This window comes from Urocitellus parryii, chromosome 3, assembly GCF_045843805.1.
Source record: "Urocitellus parryii isolate mUroPar1 chromosome 3, mUroPar1.hap1, whole genome shotgun sequence".
NCBI lineage: Eukaryota > Metazoa > Chordata > Mammalia > Rodentia > Sciuridae > Urocitellus > Urocitellus parryii.
The window spans coordinates 208,118,967-208,143,383 of NC_135533.1; the positions used below are offsets into that span (position 1 = coordinate 208,118,967).

Sequence of the window (24,417 nt, forward strand, 5' to 3'; positions counted from 1 at the left end):
AGATGGCCAACTCCACTGCTTTGGGCCTAAGGTGAAGCATTACATCATGGCAAAAGTATGTGTTAGAGGAAAGCAGCTCAGGACATAGCAAACTGGAAGCAAAGAGCTTCACTCACCAGGAACAAAATATAAATCTATCCACAGTTACTACCAAGTTAATCCTATCAGTGGATTAATACACTGATTAGGTTAAAGCTCTTCTAACCCAATCATTTCACCTCTAAATTTTCTTGCATTATCTCACACTAGAACTTTTGGGGAACACCTCATTTCTAAGCTGTAACAGTATAATAGTGAAGTTTCAGGACCTGACCAAAAACTAGATTTTTCTAAAACATTTTAATGGGAATTTTCCAGATGCTTTAAGCAACTGAGTAGGGAGAGGGATGAGTATAGTTTTCATTTCTATGACCTCACTCTTTTCTCAAAAGGTCTCTTAATTTTTTCTTATGTGCAGGAAAGGTTATTTAATCTCACTGACTAGTTTTAATTTTGCAGTTGTGTTATTATTGTCTTTTAAAAATTATGGGTGCATGCAATAAATGCAGTGAATACTTGAAAAAATTTACCAAGACAAAATGGAAACTATTTCAGTTATCTTCAGAAAATTTCACTTAAAGATATTATACATCAGTATATTTTGAATTCTCTGAGAATTCAAATTTTGCAAATATTAACAGTTTATAACTGATCATTATTCTACTCTTTTTTGGCTTTATTAAGATATAATAAATAAATAAATATCATTCTAATTTCTTATGCAAAGTATTACCACCTTTTAAATGCCAAAGTGAGAATAGATTATGGACTACACCCACGGACATGCAATGTGAACTACACAAACTATGATTACTAGCCACAGGTTGGTAGAGTGGTGAAGGTCAAACCTGCTTCAAACCAGGCATGATGGCCACATGGCTGTAATCCCAACAGCTCCAGAGGCTGAGGCAGGAGGATTGTGAGTTTAAAACCAGCCTCAACAACTAAGCAAGGCTCTAAGCAACTCAAGGAGACCCTGTCTCTAAATAAAAAACAAAAAGGGCTGAGCATGTTGCTCAGTGGTTAAGTGCCTCTGAATTCAATCTTCAGTATTAAAAAAAAAAAACCTTCTTCAAGTGAGTTCAACAGAGTAGAGAAGCTGGAGACCATGAATATGAGGGGTTTTGTTGCAAAAAAGAACTACAGAAACTGTGGGATAGTTAGATGGCATAGAATCAATAGAGGTTTTTTTGTTTTGTTATTTAAGATAGGAGATATGTCATTTTTATATGCTAATGGTAATGATTCATTTAAGAGTCAATTGCAGGTGAAAAAGTATAATTACTGAAACAATACCCTAAAGCAGAAAGAGGAAAAGGGAACCAATGGAAGGATTTACCATAAATTGGAGTGAGGTGATCACTGTTAGAGGAAAGGAACTTGTACAATATGAGTACTATGCAGGTTTGTTGACTGATATGGCAGAGGGAGAATGTCAACATTTTATTATTAGAGTTATATCTACTTTCTAAGCAATTAAGAATAAAAATTATTATCTAAGAGTGAGGATCTTATAAATAGTATTGGAAGTAAGGGAAGATAAGATATGGATTGAGTTAACAAAGACAAGATAATTAACTATGAAAATGTAGCAAATTTAAAGTAAGACTGGGTAGCATAATTGAGTGTTCTATATTAAGCCAGGTTCAACTGCTAGCATAAATTCTATTTAAGATTAGGGAGGGAGGGAGGGAGGATTGAAGGAGTTAGGGTATATGTAAAAAGTTATTATAATGACAGACCATAAATCTAAGCTGTATAATAAGACAGGAATTAAGAACATGATAAGATGCATGAAGATATGGTGGTTAATGGATTAAATATTGTGATGAAAAGAATGATTGAGAATTGGAGTCCCCAAGGAAATCAGCTGGAAAAATAAGAAGATATATTGGAGAGTGGGATACTTTTAATTGAGATATTAAGGAACAAGTTCAAGTGTTAGTAATGACAAAGTTAGCAATGTAACAGTAAATGGACGACTAAGAGGGAATAAAGGACAAGATCAATGGAAGATACAGGATCAAGTAACTGAGAGGTCAGGGTATTGGAAGGGTTGCTACAATACTGAAATCATGAGAATTATGATAGGAAGTATAGTAGAGAGAGTCATTGAGGCAGGCCTAAAATCTTCAATAAATGAGGGGTTGAGATCTACAATAAGGAGGTGTTACATCTATCTAATGGCATGAATTTTAGATAGGATCATGGTCTAGGACACAGAAAAGGACAAGAGGACTTTTAGTCCACCTCTGCCTCCAGTAACATAAAGTATTTTAGGAAGCGATAGTGCCCAAGTAAGAGGACTATGGGGAAAGTGATGTTGTAGGGGAGAGCCAAGTTTTAGCAGATCAAGAAGTAAATGGAAAGAAGAGAGAAAAGGCTAGAGATATTTGGGGTTTTGCTGATTATGCTTGTGAGTTCTCAAGGGCACAATAGAAAGATTTGAGAGATAAATGAGAATGAAGGAGGAAGCAAAAGATAGGGGTTGTGTTACAGAATATGTGGGAGGTTCTCTTAAGTTACAGTGTTTGGGGGAAGAAGGAAGGCAGGAAGGAGAAAATTGAAGCCATTAGTTAGATGATTATGTTAGACAGCTTTCTATCACTATACCAAAATACCTGAGATAATCAGCTTAAAAGGAAGAAAGGGTCAGGAGCAATGGTGTGCATCTGCAGTCTCAGCTGCTTGGGAAGCTGAAAAAGGAATATCACTCAAGGTCAGGAGCCCAAGAGTTGGACACCAGCCTGGGTAAGGAGGGACCCTGTCTCCTAAGGAGAAAACAGAAAGAGTGTTGTGTGTGTTGGAGTGGGGTATTTGGGGCTCACCCTTTTGGAGATTTTAATCCATGGTTGGTTGGCCTGTTGCTTTTGAGCCTATGGCAAGGCAATATGACATGGCAGAAGCATGTGATGGGACAAGCCTGTTTACCTGAGGGCCAGGAATGAAAGAGAGGAAGAGGAAGAGTCCAGAGTACCAATATCCTCTTCAAGGGCAAGTCACTCAATGACCTAGAGACCTCCTACTAGACCCCACCTCTTAAAGGTTCTCCCACTTCCAATAGTGCCACATTGGCACCAAGTATTTACCACAGGAGCCTTTAGCAGACATTCCAAATCTAAACTATAGCAATGGTTCAGTTGTTCTACTAAAGTCTAGATTTATTAATTATTTTTAGCTCATATTATACAGATATAACTTTCATCAATTATCAATGATGAAATATAAGATTAAAGAAAAAAGATCAAAACTATATAAAAGGCTCTGTGGATTCATTTTATCCATTCTTTGTGTTTTTATCTCTAGATCCTAAGGACTGCAGATATTGCTATAATAATTTGGAAATTAAAATACACAGAATGGAAATTGTCACAAGAAATTTATTGAACACCAATTTGTTTTTCAATAACTGAATAGGTAATAAAAAGAAAAATAATCATGAAAAAGTATAGTAATACTGATAACAGAGTGTATGATCCATTTCTAATTTTATGTCATCATACATAAGGTATTTTTTTAAATCAATCCCTTGGTCAGCCTCACAGCCTTAAATTTCATCGATATGCAAACTCACATTCCCTATTGTTTAATAATGCAAAACTAATCAAATGTACATACCAGAAACAAGAACAAATTTTGTGAAATTGTTGCTTATAACAATACATGTAGTACATAACATCTTAAAGATACATTTATACAAATGGGTTACATATTTTATATTACTAGCTTTTAGAGAACTATTCAGATCATCAGACTTTCTGTAAATAAAGTGAAAATTAAATACTGTCTGCCAACATGTTCAACTAAAGGCTTTCCAACCAACAAATATCATGTTGTTTTTATATACAAGAGTTGGAAACTAAAAGTGATCTATGGTGATTCCTCTAACAGTCAAAATAAATGTCTTTTGATTTACAAAAATCTATTCTATGAATACTGCCTTTCTTAGTTTTCCTCTCATAAGCATACTTCTGTTTTACATATTCCACTTCACCTAACAAAATTAACAGTAATTCTTTAACATAGAGCTAGTCATACAAAATATCTCATGTTCTAGATTTAGATGATTGCTGTCTCACAGTGTCCTTTAACTTATTCTTTTATTGCTTGGATTTCCTATATAATAGCATTTGGATATAGAGGCTTACTTAATTAGATGGCAATGTGCTCCCTCTCTCTCTCTCTCTCTCTCTCTCTCTCTCTACTGGGGATTGAACCCAAGGGTGCTTTACCGCTGAGCTAAGTTCCCAGCCCTCTCTCTCTTTTTTTTTTAAGGCAGTCTCACTAAGGTGCCTAGGGCCTCACTAATTTGCTAAGGCTAGTCTTGAAGTCACAATCCTCCTGCCTCAGCCTTCTGAACTGCTGGGATTACAGGTATGCAGCACCACACCTGTCAGCCATTTCTTTCTCTTTTTTAAGGCAAGAACACTGCATGGGCAGTGCTACTGCACTTTCTGTTGCATCACACCATGAGGCATTGTCTGCTTATTCCACTTTGATGATGGGTTTGATCAGTAGTTTCAGGTGGAAGAGCCTTATCCCTTCATTATAAAGTTCCTGGTTAGTCTTACAACTAATGGTTTTAACACCCATTGATAAATGTTGTTCAGATTCATTATTCTGGGGGTTTACAAAAATGATTATTTTTAAATTCTATCAATTCTTCTGCACTTATCTTTTCACAATGGGGTTAAGCCACTAATTTGGTATATAGTGGGGTTCATTTGTTTCATTTTCCCTTTTTTAAGGGATTTTTTTGTTTCCATTTTTATTTAATTTCTTGTTATTGTTTTTTGGAAACAAAAAAAAAGAATTATGTACCCTTACAATGATGGATTTCATTCTTTCATTTCTTGGATGAAAAATGCAGGGAATAAAAATTCATCAATTCTGGGGATACAGAAAGAGTTCAAATATTTTATCTTATTTTACCTATTTAGAAAAATGGTATATAGCCTATGTAAGATCTATTTTTTTAGCCTCCTGAAAAATATAAAGAAAAATTACACCCAGATTACCTTTGGAAATGGAGGCCTTGTATAAGCACATAGTGGGATGTAATATGGCCCAGGATGTTATCTTAGTTATAGAGTTACTCCAGGCACTTTGAAGATTGAGGAGCAGAGCAGGGAAGGCCTCATGGAAAATTGGAATCATGCTTAAACCCTAAGGACCTAAACTCTCTTAGTTCACAAGACCTCTGATTTCGCAAGAAGGGAATATATGATAGCATATATGATTAGGCCCACATATGCTATTCAAAATGGAGTGCTAAAATTGTTTCAAATGTTCTGCTGCTCTAACTCAACAGCAGGTTAGTCTTCTTGGTGTCACATTTTACAGTGCTCCAAACAGTTGTAGCTCAGGATAATAAGGCTGGTTTCACTCAAAACCAGCAGAAGACAAAGCACCTTCAGGGAGTTTCTGTGAGAAGAGTAACACAAAAATTAGTGGGTTTTTAACATTTCACAGAATCTTGGCTGAAACAAAAGAGATACTGAAAGACTAACAACTTGAAGTTTTCCTTCACATTTAAACTAAATACATCTTCAATATAAAAAAAATGATATAGGCCTTTGAGACAACTCTTTGGGAACTCATTTTGTTTATATTCTGGGACTACCTAATGGTATGAAAGTCTTTGAAGACCTGAAATTACCATGCATATATTATATTATTCACTAATCAATTGAAATGTCTTAAATTGTATGCTTATAATTATGTCCTCTTTAATAGTAACACTTTAAATTTCCCAGAACATTTTATTCAATTATTGGACACTTTGAAGGAGTATTAGTTTCATTGTTATTATTTCAAAAGGGTAACCATTTGAAAACTAAACAGCTAACAAATTTGTTCTGAGTTGTATTTAATACATTCTGTAAGCATGAATTTATTCCTTTAAAAGTCAACTACTGAGCTGGGGTTGTGGCTCAGTGGTAAAGCCTTTACCTAGCATGTGTGAGGCACTGAGTTTGATTCTCAGCACTACATATAAATAAATAAAGGTCCATGAACACTGAATGAACAGTGGGTTGCAGAAGCCATCAAGGAGGAGATTTTAAAATTCTCAGAGATAAATGAGAACATAGACACAACATATTGAAATCTCTGAGATACTATAAAAGCAGTTCTAAGGGGAAAGTTCATTCCTTAAAAGAAGAAAAAGTCAACAAATAAATCACCTCACATTATATCTCAAAGCCCTAGAAAAAGAAGAACAAATCAACAGCAAAATCAGTAGAAGGCAAGAAATAATTAAAATTGGAGCTGAAATCAATTAAATTGAAACAAAAGAAACAATTGAAAAAAATGATAAAACAAGAAGTTGGTTCTTTGAAAAAATAAATAAAATTGATAGACCCTTAGCCTCGCTAACAAAAAGAAGGAGAAAACTCAAATTACCAGCATACGTGATGAAAAAGGTAATATCACAACAGATACTACAGAAATACAGAGGATAATTAGAAATTATTTTGAAAACTTATACTCCAATAAATTAGAAGATATTGAAGGCATTGGAAAATTTTTTAAGTCATACGATTTGCCCAAATTGAATCAGGAAGATATACACAATTTAAATAGAACAATATGTACATATATATATATATATATATATATATATATATATATATATATTTAAATATATATAAATTTATATGTTTATATGTATAAATATATACTTATAAATATATAAATTTATATATGTATAAATATATACTTATATATAAATAATTTATATATTCATATATATAAATTTAAAAGTCTACTATTTATTTGTTTGAAGATGCATTATGGCAAAATGGAGTAAGACTCAAATCAGATGGTTTGGAACTAGGACTTGCTAGGACTTTTGCTGCCCAACCATGGAAGGTGGTAAGTCACTTAACTTCTCATGCTTTGAGTTTTTTATTCTATAAAATGTGGAAGATGTGCCACTATGCTCCCTCCTATTTTTTTAATTTATATCTTTCACTTATATTAATTAGTACAAATCATCATAGTTGGTTTTAGCATTTAATGTCTGCTTTGTTTCCCTTCAGTTTAGCCTTAGTTACAAAGAACAACAATCACATTTACAAAAGAGCTAAATTGTAGTACCATAAATCTTTGCTTGTGAAAGCTGTGATATTGTTATGTGGATTTCTGGCAATGTGTAAAATGTCATTAATGCCTAGGGAGCATCTGTCTGACTATAATGGGAAATTGATGAATGGGAGGAATTGGAGTTAGGATCACATAGTTAAACTGAGACACATGAATGACATCTAAGAGTTTGAGATTCATTTTATGGGCAGTAGGACTCAATGGGAGAATTTAGTGAAATTTGTGTTTTAGGAAGCTAATCTGATAGAGTTATGAGGACTGGAATGTAATGGGGAAGAATGAAGCAGATGTCCTAGCCTGAATTCTTGTGATTTTCAAAATATGAGATAATAAGGGTCTGGTTTATTATGGTTGCAATGAAAAAGGACAATATGGGAAAGAGTCAAGAGACACTGGGAAAGAAAGCCAATGGGGACATAGTTCCTGATAAGCTATGATGGATGAGGAAGAGAGAAACAAAACATGAAAAGTTGAGGAGACTAGAAGAAGGTCATTGACTGAAATAGAGAAGGTTGGACGTGTTGTCACTGCAGAAAAGATGTTGGGCATAGTTTAAGGGAAGATGCTTCACCACAGGGGCATGGAAGGTCTTCAAGACCCTCCTGCTACCACATCACTACTTCCAAGACACCCAAGGCTTGATCTTGTGGTAGACAGCAGTAACAGCTTGTGAACGAGGCCCCTAGGAGCTTATTGCATTGCAGGTGATGATTAGAAATGTTCAGAGGAAATGGTACTGGCAAAGTCTTCTAAGGGGAAACAAAACCATGAAGGTGGACAAAATGGTTAAGCAACTGAGTAGATAATTACTCTGATCTACAAACCAAAGAGACAGATAGAAGTTTTCTCTAAATAATTTTGGTTTAGGTTATAGTCATATAGCAGTTTCATTACCATAGGATCTTTTATATGGATCATCTACATATTAATTTAGATTTGGAAAATTGAAGAAAGTAATCAGCAAAACTTGGCTATTTCAATTTCACAACAGATACTTTAGAAAAAGCAGGAAAAATGAGTATATGTTTGTAAAGAGATCAGTATCAGGGATTGAACTCAGGGGCACTCAACCACTGAGCCACATCCCCAGTTGTATTTTGTATTTTATTTAGAAACAGGGTCTCACTGAATTGCTTATTGCCTCACTTTTGCTGAGGCTGCCTTTTAACTCACAATCTTCCAGCTTCACCCTCCTGAGCTACTGGGATTACAGGCGTGTGCCACTATGCCTGGCTGCAATAAATTATTGATGAGATATTTGAAGGAATAAGACTCAGTACAAGGTAACATTTTAAACATGGTTTAGGAGTACTGCCATCTTATGGGAAAAAACTGACACCTGGCCCAGAGCAGTTGCTGCTGGTCACCAGCCACTGTAGCTTCCATCAGCCTGTGAGCATGGGGACTACCTTTGCAAATCTCTTCAAGGGCCTTTTGGTAAAAAAGAAATGTGCATCCTCATGGTGGGTCTGGATGCTGGAGGGAAGATGACAATTATGTACCAACTGAAGCTTGGTGAAATCGTGACCACCATTCTCACCTAGTTTTTCATGTGAAGACCAATAAGTACTAGAACACCAGCTTCACCACGGGGGCATGTGAGGCCTGCAAGACCCTCCTGCTACCACATTACTACTTCCAGGATACCCAAGGCTTGATCTTGTGGTAGACAGCAATGACAACTTGTGAATGAGGCCCACAGGAGCTCCTGAGAGTGCGCCAAAAATAAGCTAGGCTACTAGTGTTTGCCAACATTGTCATGGATGCAGCTTTAGCTACAGGTTTTAAATGTAATTAGTGGGTTTCCACTCAGGCTGTTTCTGATACTCTTATGCGATATTACTCAATTTTGTGCTTTTTTTAATTATAAAAAGATAATTGACTCACTGTCAGTGCTGAGAAGGGATTTAGACATGTGAACACCTGGCATCCTGGAGCTCCTGGGCTACAGATTGGTGTTGGGATCCATTTGGTGGTTGATTTTTAACCCCAACCCAGTGCATTTTTAAAAAGTTAAAAGTACAAGATAAGGAGAACACTTGAACACACAGAAGAGAGACTACACCTTCTGTGTACATCCTGAATTTCAAACTCAGATTTCTAAGGGTAACATTACTTCTTGGATGTCTAATTTTTATGTCTAAGCTGTATCAAAACTGAATTCTTGATCTTCAAATTTGCCCTCCTCCAAGTTACTGGCAATTACATCACTTTAGTAGCTCAGACCACAAAACACCAGAGTCATCCTTGACTCTTCTTTTCTCAAACCTCACATTCAATCTACAACTTCTATGGCACTGTTAGTTCTACATTCAGAATCTGATCCTATATCATTTCTTCTACTACTACTACTACACTATGGTTCAAATTTCCATTATCTCTTGTTTGAATTATTGCAATAAGAACAAAACATATCCCTCAGAGTCCTTTTTCCTAATAGTTGCCAGATGTCCTTTAATAACATAAGTCAGGTCAGGTCACTTATCTGCTAAGAATTTTTCAATGGCTCCTGATCTCACTCAGTAAAAGCCAAAGTTCTTACAATAACCTCCAGAATTATACAGGATCTGGCCCTGTTTCTTCTCTGTTCTACTATTTTCCTCCTTGCTTACTCCACTATACCCACCCTTGCCTCCTGCTTTTCCTTTAATATATCAGTCATACTCTAGCTTAGGGCCTTTGGATTTGCTCTTCCCTCACTTATCTTTCATCTTTTCCAAGTTCTTTATGAAATATCATCTTTTTAGGGAATGACTTGAGAGAATGAATGATGTGTCATGACACAAATGTATGAATGGTATAACATGGTATGAATGAACAGATGCTATAATTAAGACTTAGAGCACCAATTTTACATGCTTCCTCTTTTAATGGAAGTCAACACACAACTTTCAATATTCATTGAGCACCCATTACATGTAAAACAATGTATTTGGTTGATTGCCATTAGTGAAGGGAAATATTGAATTAAACTTGTTGCTTTAGCAGATGTTCTTGAATATTTTCAAGACACACCAGAACAAATAGTTGACTTCCTCAGCTACTGAGAAAGCAGTATTCATTAACAAAAAGGAATGTCTATCAAATATCCTGGGGCTTCCTCCGTCTAGGCAATCAGAATCTACAAACACAATCTTTTAGTCCAGGCAGTATTTAAATCTCTGCACTGTTTGAAATATGATCGAGTAAATAACTTTTTTTTTTATCAATTCTTTGTTCCCTATGGTAAATTGTCTAACCTCATCCAATTCTCAATTCAGGTTGAGATAACAGGGCAATCAATATACCCTTTGGTGTTACAAGTTGGCAATGGGGGAACTTGAGAAAACAAAATCTTAAAATTTATAAATTTTAAAAATTAGGACTATTGCAGACTAGCTCTGTTTATGTACATTTAAGTTCTTTAAATTCTCCTTTTTTCTTTTTTAAATCCAACTTTCACTTCACACTACTTCTATGATTGAACTCATGATTCAAAAAAGGAGAAACTATCAACCTGAGACAATGCAATATGTAGTTCACCCTAGGAATGGATTTGAGGATTGGAGAGTACAGAGAAAAACAGAAGGATTAAGGGATCAGGTGAAGAGTAATGCTCAATTTATAAACACGTTTCATTTCAAGCCAACAAGTGTCACTTGCATGCAAAGCAGTAGGCTCATCATTTCAGTAATAATGTCAAGACTCAGGATAAGTCTCTGTTATCAAGAAACTGGGAGTCCTGGAGTATTATTTAAAACATGCAGAGTAAGTGAAGAAACTACAAGGAAAGAGAGAGAGAGAAAAAAAAACTGACTTTAAGTCAGATGTTTTAGTATACCAGGGGCAGTCAAGTACACCAACAACCCTTCCAAAAATTTCAGGTAAGGTCAGACATGATAGGTAACTTGTTTTAAGTCATTAAAGCTAGAAAGTTAACATAGATCGGCTTTGTTTCCTGCCTATTTTTCCAAGTTCAGGCTTCTTTCAGAACACTGTTGATGAACGGACGCCCCTAAGAGGTGTGCGAGGGGAGTAAATTTTGACTGGAAGTCCCAGTCACCCTGCAAAGAACAAAGAAATCAGAGCTATCTGGGGGCGGCGCTTGGGGTGGGCCTTGAAGGATGAACCCGAAATTGGGCGGGAACCAGTGTTGGGGAAAAGGGCGGGGCTCTCAGGCTACCAAAGTAACGGAGCTGTTTCCCCCGAATCCTTTGAGTCCTGGGGGAGTTAGTCTAGGTTGAAGGCTAGCATCCCGCCGCTTCCTCCCTCCCATCTTTCCCCTGGGGTTTTTCAGGAGCGTTCGCCAATTGCCCCAAGAAGCATCTGTTATTTGTGTAATTTGGAAAACCCCGGTGTTCTGGAAGCACTGAATCCCCTGCACGGTGGGGGTCGTCCGGCAGGCTGGAGCCCCCCCCCCCCCACGCGCGCTGAGGACTGGGTTAGAACCTTCGGCCCCGCGAGGCCGGCGGGGCGGGGCGGGGCGCACCTGCCAGGCAACGCGGCGTTCGAGGCGCCTGCGCGCTGTGACGTGTCTGGACTCCCGCCTCACTCTGTGTTTACGTGGAGACGCAGGTGGCGGTGGCGACCGCTGTACTCGTGTGGACGAGGACGATTCGCCAGTGATTGCAGCGACTGACTGGTTTTGTTCCGGGGGGAGGCAGCTCCCGGCCGGGCCCTGCGGCCTGGGTCGCGGAGCTAGCCGTCCCACCTCTGTCTGAACCGATTTTTCCTTTCTACCCCCCACCCCCTCCCTGTTCTTTCCCTTCCTACCCCGCAGAAGCCATGGAGGACGAAGAAAGAAGGAGAAAGATAGAAGCTGGCAGAGCGAAGGTAGGAGAGCCGGGGACCGCCGGGCCAGAGGTGGGAGGAGGCCTGGGGAACGAGTTTGCGGCAGCCGGGTGCCCTGCGCTCGGAGGGAGGTTGCTGCAGGGTCTGGGTTTCCTCCCCTCCCTCCTGTCCCTTTTCCTAGGACGTGTAAAAGCCCGGTGCTGCTACCTAGCTGAGGAGACGTCGGTGGTGATTGAATGGTGTGGCTCTTTTCTCACGACTGCCCCAATAAAACACCTCTCTCTCTCTTTTCTTTAAACCGTATTGATCATTAGGTGGTAATTAATAGCCTTTAAACCTCCAGCCCTTCACTTTTAAAGGGACTTTTATGGGTGGTGCAGGCATTGTGTTTTCCAGGGCGGGGATTTAAAGCTTTCCTTTTATTCAGTGGGGAATTTGTGCGCTGATCATCAGCTTGTCTTCCTTAGGTGGCACGCTGGCACTGGAGGACGTGTGTGAGATTGGCCTGTGACAGCTGCCTCAGCAGTGGCCTGAGTGTGCCACAAGTGCCAGCTGTGAACTTGGCTTTAGGGGCGTTTTTAAAAGCGTGTCTTTGTACGTTCCTGTTTGGAGGTCTTTGTCATGGCAGTTGGTTTTGTATCCTGTGGATTGGAAGTTCTGAAGACGGAAAGATTCCACAGAACAAAGCTTTAGAATTCCTGCTTTAAATAATTTGTTTTACGTGTGTGTGTGTGTGTGTGTGTGTGTGTAGGTGTAGTGAGTTCCGATTTTATGTGTGTGTGCGTGTGTATATGTATGGAAATTGTAACGCAAACATTACAAAACTGTATTATGCATAGATATCCTTGGGGCATCATGAAAAATTTATCGTAGACAAAATATAAATTGAATAGCATTTTTTTTAAAAAAATTACATATTTGAGCAGCTCTTTAGGCTTGCCTGAAAGGCCCCCTTCCTCCCTACTTTTTATAGGTGATATTCTTTTTAGAGCTAATGGATAACAATCATACTTGAAACACAATTAACTATTTTTTCCTCTCTTCCTTTCTTTCTTCATTCTTCTACATAAACAAAGGAAACCAGGTCAATGATTTCAGTAATCAATGAAAGAAAGGCCTTACTGCAGAGATGCAGTAGTAGATGTTCATCAGAAGTGTGTTAAAGGAATGTGTATGTTAACCAGCTTCATATTTCTAAAATATAATTGACTTTTTTATAATCTCCCCCTTTTAATGTTAAGACTTAAATGCTTGTATGTAAACAGGTAGATTTTGTTTTTTACTCTAGAATATATAAATGAAGGAACATTGGCATTTTCAGAAGCCCAAAATTGCTTACAGTTGTGCAACCCAAGGGACTAAGCAAACACTCTACATCTAAGGAATTGAAAGTAATTTTGTGTACCTTTTCAAAAGCATGGAAGTTCTGGTTAGATGTCTTATTTGTTACCTAAGAATGTTTACTGCCTTCTACCAAATGTATCTTTCTTAAATGTATGTAAAGCAGTTCTAGTAAACGTAGTTAACTTTGAACAGTCACATTTCATAATAATTAAATTGCTTGCTGTAAGTAGATTTGGCAAAGTAGAATTTTGATTTCTTTATGTATATATTTGTCTTTCAAAAGTCTACCTATGGGGTAAAAATCTTTTTAAGTTAATTTTTATTGTAGTTTATTTTCCTCTAGAAATGAGCCCAGTTTCCAGTAAGAGATCCTTGAGGCTTTTAAGGCAACATATGTTTGCTGCAACATTAGCTATCTGGTATAAAATACTTTACTGAGGTCATGATTCCTCAGCCATGTAAGTGCAATGGAATATTATACAATCATTAAAAGGATTAAGTCTGAGAGGGACATGGTAAATAGAGTGAAAACAACATTATTAGAAATAGTTTAGATGTTGCAGTGGTATACACCTGTAATCCCAGCTACTCAGGAGGCTGAGGCAAGATCCTGTCTGAGGGGGGAAAAAAAGGAGGGGGAGCTTAGATTATAGCTCAAAGGTAGAGCACTACTGCCCTTTATCTCCACTACTGTGCAAACAAAACTAAACAAAATATGTACATTATTTAATTTGTATAAACATATGTGCTTTTAGAATGGGATTGAAAAACTATTATAAATATAGTTATTCATGGGCTAGGGGTATAGCTCAATGGTAGAGCACAAGTTCCTAGGTTTAGTCCTCAACACCAAACAAAATTTATAAAGCAGTTCTACTAAACATAGTTAACTTTGAACAGACACATAATCAGCAAACTTAGATCAAGAGGTAGAAATAGAGAAATGGCAACAGTCTCTGCTTTCCAAAGTAGGAGAGACAGATGCTCCTGGGTAATAAGTACAGTGAGAGGTTAGATACAGTAGGATTTTGGATGTTACCCCCCCCCAACATTTTGTTAAAATATTTAAAATGCTACTGACTCATTTTCTAGAATATTTTATAAGGAAAACTCTCAATATCAATTAAATGCAACCTAGCATAGTGCTTTTCAAATAGCAGGTATTCAGTGTTTGGTTCTCTCCAGCTGTGCATGCTGGCAAGATGAGCTGGTCAAAAGAGCTGGCTGCAACATTAAAGTAAGGAAACAGTGAAGAAGAATCATGCAACACGTGGACATGAGTTTCTCAGGTGGAGGGTGGGCCTGCTCTGCCACCTCAAGGGTCTTCTTCCACGCTGGAAGGCAAGAGAGCGAGTGCACTTGGAACCCCTCTGTTTATTAGGGAAAAGACATTTGATAGAATGTTCCACCCAATAAGGCAGGGGATAGTGTTTCAGCAGGGGTTGCCCAATCCTGTTGGGTACCGCTCAAGCCCAGAGCTGAGGCTCTTCCTTGATGAGTGGGGGTAAAGGCCACTTGCTTGGTATAACACATGATGTGGCGTATGTTGCCAGTCCAATATCCCCTTTACTTAAGGCTTTTGGAGGGTCTTAGCTCATGCACAGGGCGGTCCCTGACATTTGCTTCTTGAATGAATGAGCAGAATGACTGAGTAAGTTCTTAATGTGCAGTGTTACTAGCTAGGTTGGAATTTAATAAGAGTAATCCAGAATTTTCCTAATCAGAAGTCTCTTATTGCTGGTATCAGAAACCACCTAAAATGATCATTTCCCAAAATTTATTCAGAGACTTGGTTCTCCAAGTATCTCATTTGTTCATAAGACTTAAGTGTTAACATTTGATAACAGTTTTACAACGTACAACTTCTTAATCTTTTCTTGGTAATTGGTCTTCTATTCCTTTCTCTCTAGATTTCTCTAAATTTCCTTTCTCAAGACCTTATAATAAATGATCATTTTAAAAATAGCTTCTCATGTATACAGTATAGTATCTAAATTTAAAAAAAGAATTTTTAGTTGTAAATGGACACAGTACCTTTATTTTATTTATTTATTTTTATGTGGTGCTGAGGATTGAAACCAGGGCTGCACATGTTGCTAGACAAGTGCTCCACCATTGAGCCACAACCCCAACCCCTACAGTATAGAAGTGTACTTTGTAAAGTATTTTATATTAACCAAAATCTGCAGTAATAGGAGAATGAATTATTTTATGTAGCCATTAAAATAATTCTACAAACACTTTTCAAGTTGGGAAAATGTCCACAGATAATGTCAGGTAAAAAAAAAAAAAAGAAAGGTACGTTTAAGTATTTATATATGAAGACATCTGAAAAAACATGCACCAAGATGTCAGTTGTGGTTATCTCTGGGTAGTGGGTTATAGGCTATTTTAATTTTTTTATACTTTATTTTACAAATTCTCTACAACATTATTCTTTTATGATCAGGCACAATGTTCAGGTATCATTTAAAAAACAAAGACATTACATGCAGTATGATAAACAGGTTAATGTTGTATGACTCTCATACAGAACAAGAACATGAAATGCAAAATAACTAGGTCTCCTACATTAGTGTAGTCCTGGAACTCTAATTCTTACTCCAGTACCGCTTGTATTATGTAGTCAGAATTCTATATTATTGGACATTTATGGATTGCTTTTTTTGTTTTTGTCATAAAAATCCATTTTCCTTGCTGTCAGTTTTTTGGTTTTTCCTATGAACTTGCTTGTCCAGCTTTGTATTTTCTCATTTGCCTCTTCCCCTAACTTGCTGCTTTAGATTTGTTGTAACAAAAGAACCCAGAAACTGAGGTTAATGGAATGATTTATAAGAATCAAGGGCTAATGGAACCTAGTAGAAAGGACTTCGAGGCAATTCAGTGTTTCTGATGCTTGGTAGTTCTTTGGTTTGCTGTTGGGTCCTCAGCTATCTCCTCAGTATTGATGTTGCAAGAAGCCCAATACTTGGAGATGTTAACTACATTATTAAATATTTTCAGAGCTGGGCTTGACCTCATTTACAAGTTACTGACAGAGATGGCACCACATAGGCTATCCTTGTAGTGAATCAACCAAACTATTTCAACTCCATTTTAAATGACTTCATTTTTTCCAAGTAAAATTATTTATGATTATATAAACAAAGTAATCAATTATTAGTGAACAAAATTAAATAAAGGACAGTTGTGTAGTTAGAATGAAATTAGTCTATAAATCACTTTTTGCTATATTTTTAAAAAGTTCTTCAAATGTACTAGAATTCAGCAAAACCAAAGTATTATACCTCTATAGCGTTTTATATAATTGTCATTATTTATTGAATAATTAAAATTCTTACTACATTCAGTAACTTGGAATTATATGAATTTTTTTGTTTGTTTAACAAGCATTTTTAGTTTGTAGAGTAATGCCAGTGTTGTGTACAATGTTCTGTGTAAGCTCTCTTATTGGGTTATTGATAGGATTTTTCAATTACTGTGCTGCTGTGATAGGCAAGCTAGTTATAGTATAAAATTGTTCTTTGCATTTTCAGATATTCTGATCCACAGTGAAGAAAGCTATTCTCCCTCTCTGATTTCTTTTAAACTTTATAGTTTTTTATACTTGTGACAGGTCTTACTTAATTTTCAAAGTTACATTTGATAACAGTTTTACAACGACAATTTTTAAATCTTTTTCTGGATATAGCAATTTGATGCCTCCATCAGAGACTGGTGCATTCCTGTGATTTAAAACTAATTCATGACTTTTGGGCTTTGCTGAAATAAAAGAAAACATGGTGTTGAGGGGAAAGAATAGACATGACAGGCTTCTTGAAATGTATGTTAAATTTCTCTAAGGCAGGAAAACAGAGCATCAGTAAAATCCAGTGAAGTGATAATTTTGTTTGAGAACAATTTTTATCCCACTCCTGTTCTCATCTAGTCCCTTGGATGTGTCTTTTATTTTACTTCCTCTTTTCACTTTTCAGTTTTATTGACAGAACACCACAGACATCCTTACTGAATGATAACACACAGCAACGAGGAAACAAAAAAGATAGGATTCATCCAAAGGATGACAAGAGTGGGACAAAATTTTTTTCAAACAAAAACATTTCTTATTTTTGTTACATAAAAAGGTTTGTAGAAAGAGCTAAACTATGACTATTAAACATTTAATTTAGGCTGCTGATGATTGAAATGTGAATTAATTTCTTCTAATATGACAAATAGAAAAAAGTTCTGGTAAATTGTGAAACATTAGTGATAAGGGACATTATTTTTATTTCTTAGTAAGATTTTTCTAAAATTAAAATTAGGCATTCTATTTAATTGGTTAGCATTCTTTTAATTGGGAGCCAGGCCTGGTGATGCATGCCTTTAATCCAGTGATTCAGGAGACTGAGGAAGGAAGATCACAAGTTCTAGGCCAGTCTAGGCGATTTAGTGAGACCCTTGGCCATGTAGTGAGACCCTGTCTCAAAATAATAAATAAAAAGGGCCAGGTGTAATGGTGTTTACATGTTTGGCTGTTTTCACTTAGTGTAATGTTTTGAGGTTCAGCCATTGTGTAGCATGTGTCCATGCCTCATTCCCTTTTATGACTGAATAATATTCCAGTGTGTGTATATACAGCAATGTGTTCACACTTTAATCCATTGATAGGTATTTAGATTGTTTCTATGCATCGTCTATTGTGAATAGTGCTGCTGTGAACATTTGTATACAAGCATTTGAATACCTGTTTTCATTTCTCTTGGGCGTATATTTAGAATTAAGAATTTTTCGTCTTATAGTAATTCTGTTTAACATTTTGAAGAATCTCCAAATTGCTTACCATAGTGGCTTTACCATTTTACTGTACCATTTCATTTTACATACCTACTGACAATGCATGATGATTCTAGCTTCTCTGTATCTCAACAAATTTGTTTTCTATTTTTTAAATCATAGCCATTCTAGTGAGCATAAAGGGATATCTCACTGTGGTTTTAATTCTTGTTTTCTTGATGACTAATGACACTGAGTATCTTTTTTGTGTGCTTTTTGGCCATTTGTAGATCTTCAGACTATTCAAGTCCTTTACCCATCTTGTAATTTGGTTGTTATGAACTTGTTTTACATATTATTATTAATGTGTATATATAATATATATATATAATATAATATATATATATATATATATATATGCATCGAGGGAGAGAGCATGTATGATCATGTACGAGAGGAGCAGATGATTCCAGTGGGATTATCTTCCATCTTTTTTTTTTTTTTTAAAGCTTGTTTGGCTCACCAAAATTTAAACTGGTGCTTCCTTTGAATAAGTTGTTGGTGAGTTGATTACAGTGTGATGGTGAAGTTTGAGTTTTTTTTGTGGTGCAGTGAGTCATTCCATTCCTTGACCAGCTGTTCGATAAGTACAAACAGCTGGTCAAATGGGCACCTGTTGGCCTTTTGGTCAAATGGGCACCTGTTGGCCTTTTGGCTTGATCATTACCAATACATATCAGTTATGGGGGGAAAATGACTTAGTCTTCCATAACAAAAAACCCTGTCATTTTTCTGTGTGAACACGATAGACCTGTGTATGTATTCTACTAGTACAAAGGATTTTTATTGTCATATGGACTCCCCTTTTACTTTTTGTGGTAGTTTTCACCAAAATAGAACTTAGGATATTTAATGCCCATTTAGGTACACCTCCTAAAGCTTGGTTAATTTGCTCATGGGTTTTACACTGTTCAAAAGTGTTAAACGTTAAGACTGTTCAAAAATTTAGCATTGTTCCAGGAGTAGTTTTGCCTAGGTTATTTATTTAAATCTATATTCTTTTGTTCTATGTAAAATTCCTTTATCTTACACGAACAATGTAATGCTTGTTTGCAGTTGCTGTCCTTTTTTGGGTTACTGTTTGCTCTGATTTTTATGTAATCTAAATTTTTTGTGTAATTCTAAGATTTTTTTTGTGTGTTGGTATGTTTCCCCCTTTAGAGATCATTTTTTAGAGCCTCAAGTTATTTTGATGATTCAGAACTACTCTATATATTATACAAAGTCCTATTTAAAAATTTGACTTTATAAATTGTATTGATTGATTAGATTTTCTGACTTAACAGATTTCTGAAAAACTAACAAGATCTACGGTTTCTTTCTCTAGCCACTCCCTAGCCCCTCAGCAACCCTGGGATTGAGCCCAGGGGCTCATGCATGCTAGGCCTTCTATTTCTTGATATTGCATATACTATAAAATTCCTTGTTGTTTACTAAGGATTGTTCATTGTGGGGGCTCAGTGATTAGGTTATATTTATTTCTCAGAGGTCTCAGTTTTATTCAAGTTGGTGTTTCTTTACTAGTTGTTTTCCTCAGGGAAGATAGAAAAAGGAACCAATTATAAATAAAATACTAGTTCAAGAATCAAATTTAATGTGTGAAAAGTGTGTGAGGGAGATGTGGGGGGTTGTTGCCGTAGGTGTGGTCAGTGATCTCAGTTAACTTCCTGCATCATTGATATTTTATTGAGTGCATGTGTATATGTTGATTCCTTGAAAGTTGAATAAATTAGTAGATGCTCTAAAGATTAAGGTATTAGAAAAGGTGTAAAAACTGTGTTAACAAATGTGCACTAGGAGGACATTTTTTTAAATGAAATAATGGGTTTTAGCTAAAAGTTACAGAAATTCTATTTTCTACTAATAGATAAATATTTTTGGTGTGAAATCTTTTATATTTGTCAAACTAATGTTTACTTTTGACTTGCATAAATTCCTTTTATAGTGAACTACATGTCTGAGCATTTCTAATGACTTTCATTTTTCTGCTTCAAACAACCAATACCAATTTTTAAAATAAAGTTTGATAGAAAAAGTATAATTTGAGATTTATTTTTATATATGATATTTATTTTTTGTAAATTAAAAGGATAAAATAATATTTTAAATAGGTCTCAAGATTTTAATTTTATGAAAGAAGAGTCTATACTTATTTTTTTTCCTAGGATATGAACTTAAATTGTTTTAATGTTGTAAGTTTTCTCTATCTCATGCACCATCATATTTTCTATGCATAGTAGTATCTATTTCTGGACGCATCTTGGTTGAAAAATCCTTTGAACATTATGGGATTATTTTTTTATACTCATAGCCAAATCCCAAACCTAATTTTTTTTTTAATTCAAAATCTGCCTCATTCTATTCCTATCTCACACCCTAAGAAAATCAGGCCTAACTCACCTTTTATGTGCTTTTTTTTTTGACTGTTAATTTTCTCAAGTTGATTCTGTACATTGTCACTGTCTTGATCTTAAAATGTTCCTTTCATTTTGTTACTCAGGTATTTTCAGTCTTATTAATCTGTTTAATATTTTTTTAACCTCCATGCAAGTTGGTGTAGATTCAGAGATAAAAACCCCACAGGCCTGCCCCTAATGTTTTCACATTCTAATAGAGTAGAAAGTCAACCACAATACAGTAAGTGAAGTGCAGAGAATCATTTATTTACTCATTTGATAAATACATTTGTGCACTTATTGCTTGTTATATCTTGTGCTAGACTATAGAATGTGAAAGACATGGAATCTGCTAAATGCAAGCTTCATTTAGTTAGCAGGCAGAAATATAAACAGATATTTATAAATTTAGGAGTGTAATATAATTCTGGCTCTATGAAAAACACAAGGGAAGAATATCTGATTCCATTTGGCAGTTAGAGAAGGCTTCTTACATGGATAAACTCTGAATGAAGCCTTGAAGTTTCGAGAAAAACTAGGTGAAAAAGGAGAGAGGTGTGGGTAGAAACATCAGGAAAATGAGACAGGAAGAGTAAAGCACCGAGGTGTGGAACAGTTTGACTTCCTTGGGGGAAGGTATACAAGGGCTTGGTATTATTGGAGTATAAAGGTATAAGCAAGATATGGCAAGAGATGAAGCTAAAGAAGGTAGGTCTGAGCTCTATCCTGAGGGTCTTGAATTTCATGTTAAGGACATTTTTATCCTGAAGGTTGTGGGATATGTTGATGGGTTTTAAGACAAGGAGTAATATGGTTACATATACATTCATTCATTTAAATTCTTACATTTAAAAAATTATTTTTAACTGATACTTAAGAAGATTGAGTTTCAGATTGATCCATTTTGCAGCTGTATGGAGGATAGACTTGAGGGTAAAATTATTTAGAGGCTGTTGAACTACAAATGAGAGAGAGTGAAATAGGAGTGAAAGTGTAGGGATAATTAAGAAATATAGAGAGGATAAAATCAGAATGTGATTGGTTGGTAAAGGAGAGAACATGGATAGAAGGTTGGTGTTATCACTAAGAGAAAAAGAAGGAACAGTTTCAGTTGTTGACTTCAGGCAAGATTGGGAAATCAGTTTTGGATATTTTGTATTAGAAGTTCCTTATGAGACATCTGAGTGGAATTTTTCAAAAATTTGGTTGAGAAAAGTATAACCTATAGTGGCTAACCCAGATTGTCTGGGATCAAGTGTGACTTTGTCATTTAGTGGCTATATGTCTTTATGAAGTTATACTTAACCTCTCTGTAACTCAGTAACTCATCTGTAAATGTTGGTACTGGGGTTGATGTGAAGATTTAACCTTTTAGTATAAAATACTTTAGAATATTGTCAGGCTGTAATAAAAAGTCTTAAAGAATTATTAGCCATTCTTAAAATCATTGTCATGTTGGAATTTAGAAGATTAAAGCTATATAGCAGAAAACTAGAGTAGAGAAATATACTGGGATCAGATAATGAGGAGCTGTATGTATCACTTAAAAGTAGTATGAATTTTAGCCTAAATATAGCAGAAAACTTTTTTTAAGTGTGTGATATCTTAACCTCTGAAAGGGTTCTTTCCAAATAATTTATTATTTTTAGGTAGGTATGCTGCCACCAGGTGGTAAGTATGTGTTACTGTTGTACAAATGAAGCAATAAAACTATAATTTTTTTAAATGAACTATTGATTTGATTAAGATCGCTGAATATAAACAGTCTAATTCTGGTAGGACTTCTTTGTTTCAAAACAAAAACTAAGATTAGTTAAGATGAGGTAAGAGAGGGTTGTTGTAAAAATGCAGAGATTTCAGAGGAAGGACGGAGAAGTGTAGTAGGGCCTCAGAGAATCTGAAAAGCCATGGGAAATTGATGCCATTCTTGCCACCATTTCTTATCTTATTTCCATATTTTTGTATATTAACTTCCTTTATTTACATATCAGTTTGTGTATGAACAAAAATTATAGGATGAATTTCCCAACCTATGCTATATAGTGGAGTGGTTTCCCATTAAATACATTTTTAAAAATTTTTTTAAAAGGCAAAAAAATATATATAAACAGTGGAAGCAAATCTCATAAAATAAACCACTATCCAGTGGTTCCCAAATTTTGCTGTACACTCGAAGCTCCTGGTAAGCTTTTTAAAAATTCTTTTTACTGTTTAGAACACGCCCCATGCCAAAATCAGAAATATGATGGAAACCAAGTCTCACTATTTTAAAAAGATTTTCAAAGAGCAGAAAAGTTTAAAACCCATTGATAGAGCCACTTTGCATGATTTTGCAATACTTGAGTGATTATATATTATGACTTCTTATAAGCCAGGTACTTTACTTGGTGTGCTTCTGTAAGGATTATTTAATGCCAGAAGGAAAACTGGCTGTATTGGATATAGAGAAAAGTGTCTTGGGCTGCAATTTATCTTGTAGGATGATCATGTGTACTGTAATTTAGAGATCATTTTAGTGGCGTGGCTGTAATTACATGAGGATCAAGTTATGCACTAATTTTAGAATCCTTCATATAAGATATCTCTTCTCTATAACCTTTCTGGACAGCTCTGCTACTTCCTTGTTCTCTACTTTCAAGAGAAGAATCTGATTCACTTCTCTTATCAAAAGAGGGTGAAAACAGATGTTATGGATGGTAGGAGTTGTAAGTACTGGCCAGTTCCCTCAGAAGGAAGTTCTACATACTTTAAAAGTACTTCAGTGTTTCACCTACAGAAGAATGCATGGTAATATATATATATATATATATATGATTAAAACAAGTGAAAAAAAAGACCTCTACACCTATCACTTAGATTAAAAACATTCATGTACCAATGCATTAAAATCTTTATCTAATTCCACCCTTAGCACCTGAGCTAACTATAGTTCTGAATTTATCATCACCTTGCTTTTTATACCACATATGTGTACATAAACTATACTTAGTTTTCTGTTTTTGAACTTAATGGTTTCATTATGTGAAGTCTTCAGTGATTTTCCTTTTGTTCAATATCATTAGAGCATTTTCACTTCTGCAATAGTATTCCATTATAGAAATTTATCTCAATGTCCATTCTTATCAGTGAGCATTTAGGTCATGTCCAGTTTTGTTACTGTTACAAATACTACTACTGTGTTAGGTTTTGTCTGCAAGTGCCAAGGGTTTAGAGTCATATAGAAATCATGAGTCCTGTGAACACAGGACTTAGTCCTTGAGTACTAGAGAGTGTCTTTGAAAATGAGGTAGAAAGAGGGAGTGAAATCAAAAGCAACCTGGTGAGGCTGGGGTTGTAGCTCAGTAGTACAGCACCTGGCTAGCAGGTATGAGGCACTGGGTTTAGTCCTCAGCACCATATAAAAATAACTTAATAAAATGGGAATTGTGTTTATCTACAACTAAAAAATAAAAAATGAAAAAAGCAAAACTTGTATTTGTTAATATTATCTACATGGTTTCATTATATAAATCATCAAACAGACATCCCTGGGAACTATTGATGAACACTGGATACCCACTGACCATTAACATGGATCACTGAACTGAACAGATGTAGCAGTTCTTTTATTTTATTATTTTATTTTTTTTTAGTTGTAGATGAACACAATATCTTTATTTCCTGTGGTGGTGAGGATTAAACCCAGTGCCTCACACGTGCAAGGCAAGTGCTCTACCACTGAGCCAACCCCAGCCCAGTTCTTGTATTTTTGAGTTGATATTTCCTGCCAAAACTATATGCTTATCAGAAGGAATCATTTAAAACCTAGACTTAAAAATTAATAAATAATAAAATAGCCTGCATGACAATGAAATGAAGCAGAGGTAGGTGGTATCTGAATAACACTCTATTGGATGTGATTTCTAGTAGGTATATAGTTTTATTATTCTTTAAAATAATAGTTATT

At 35.7% G+C, this 24,417-nt stretch overlaps 1 protein-coding gene across 1 annotated transcript in view; it reads left to right on the top strand.

The window, feature by feature from the left end:
* The first annotated feature begins 11,832 nt into the window (after nucleotides 1-11,832).
* LOC144253685 (A-kinase anchor protein 9-like) overlaps nucleotides 11,833-24,417 on the top strand; it is a 110,100-nt gene continuing 97,515 nt past the window's right edge. The window contains exon 1 of the mRNA XM_077796362.1: nucleotides 11,833-11,958. Coding sequence (XP_077652488.1) covers nucleotides 11,911-11,958 — 48 coding nt within the window. The 5' untranslated portion in view covers nucleotides 11,833-11,910. The remainder of the gene's footprint in view (nucleotides 11,959-24,417) is intronic.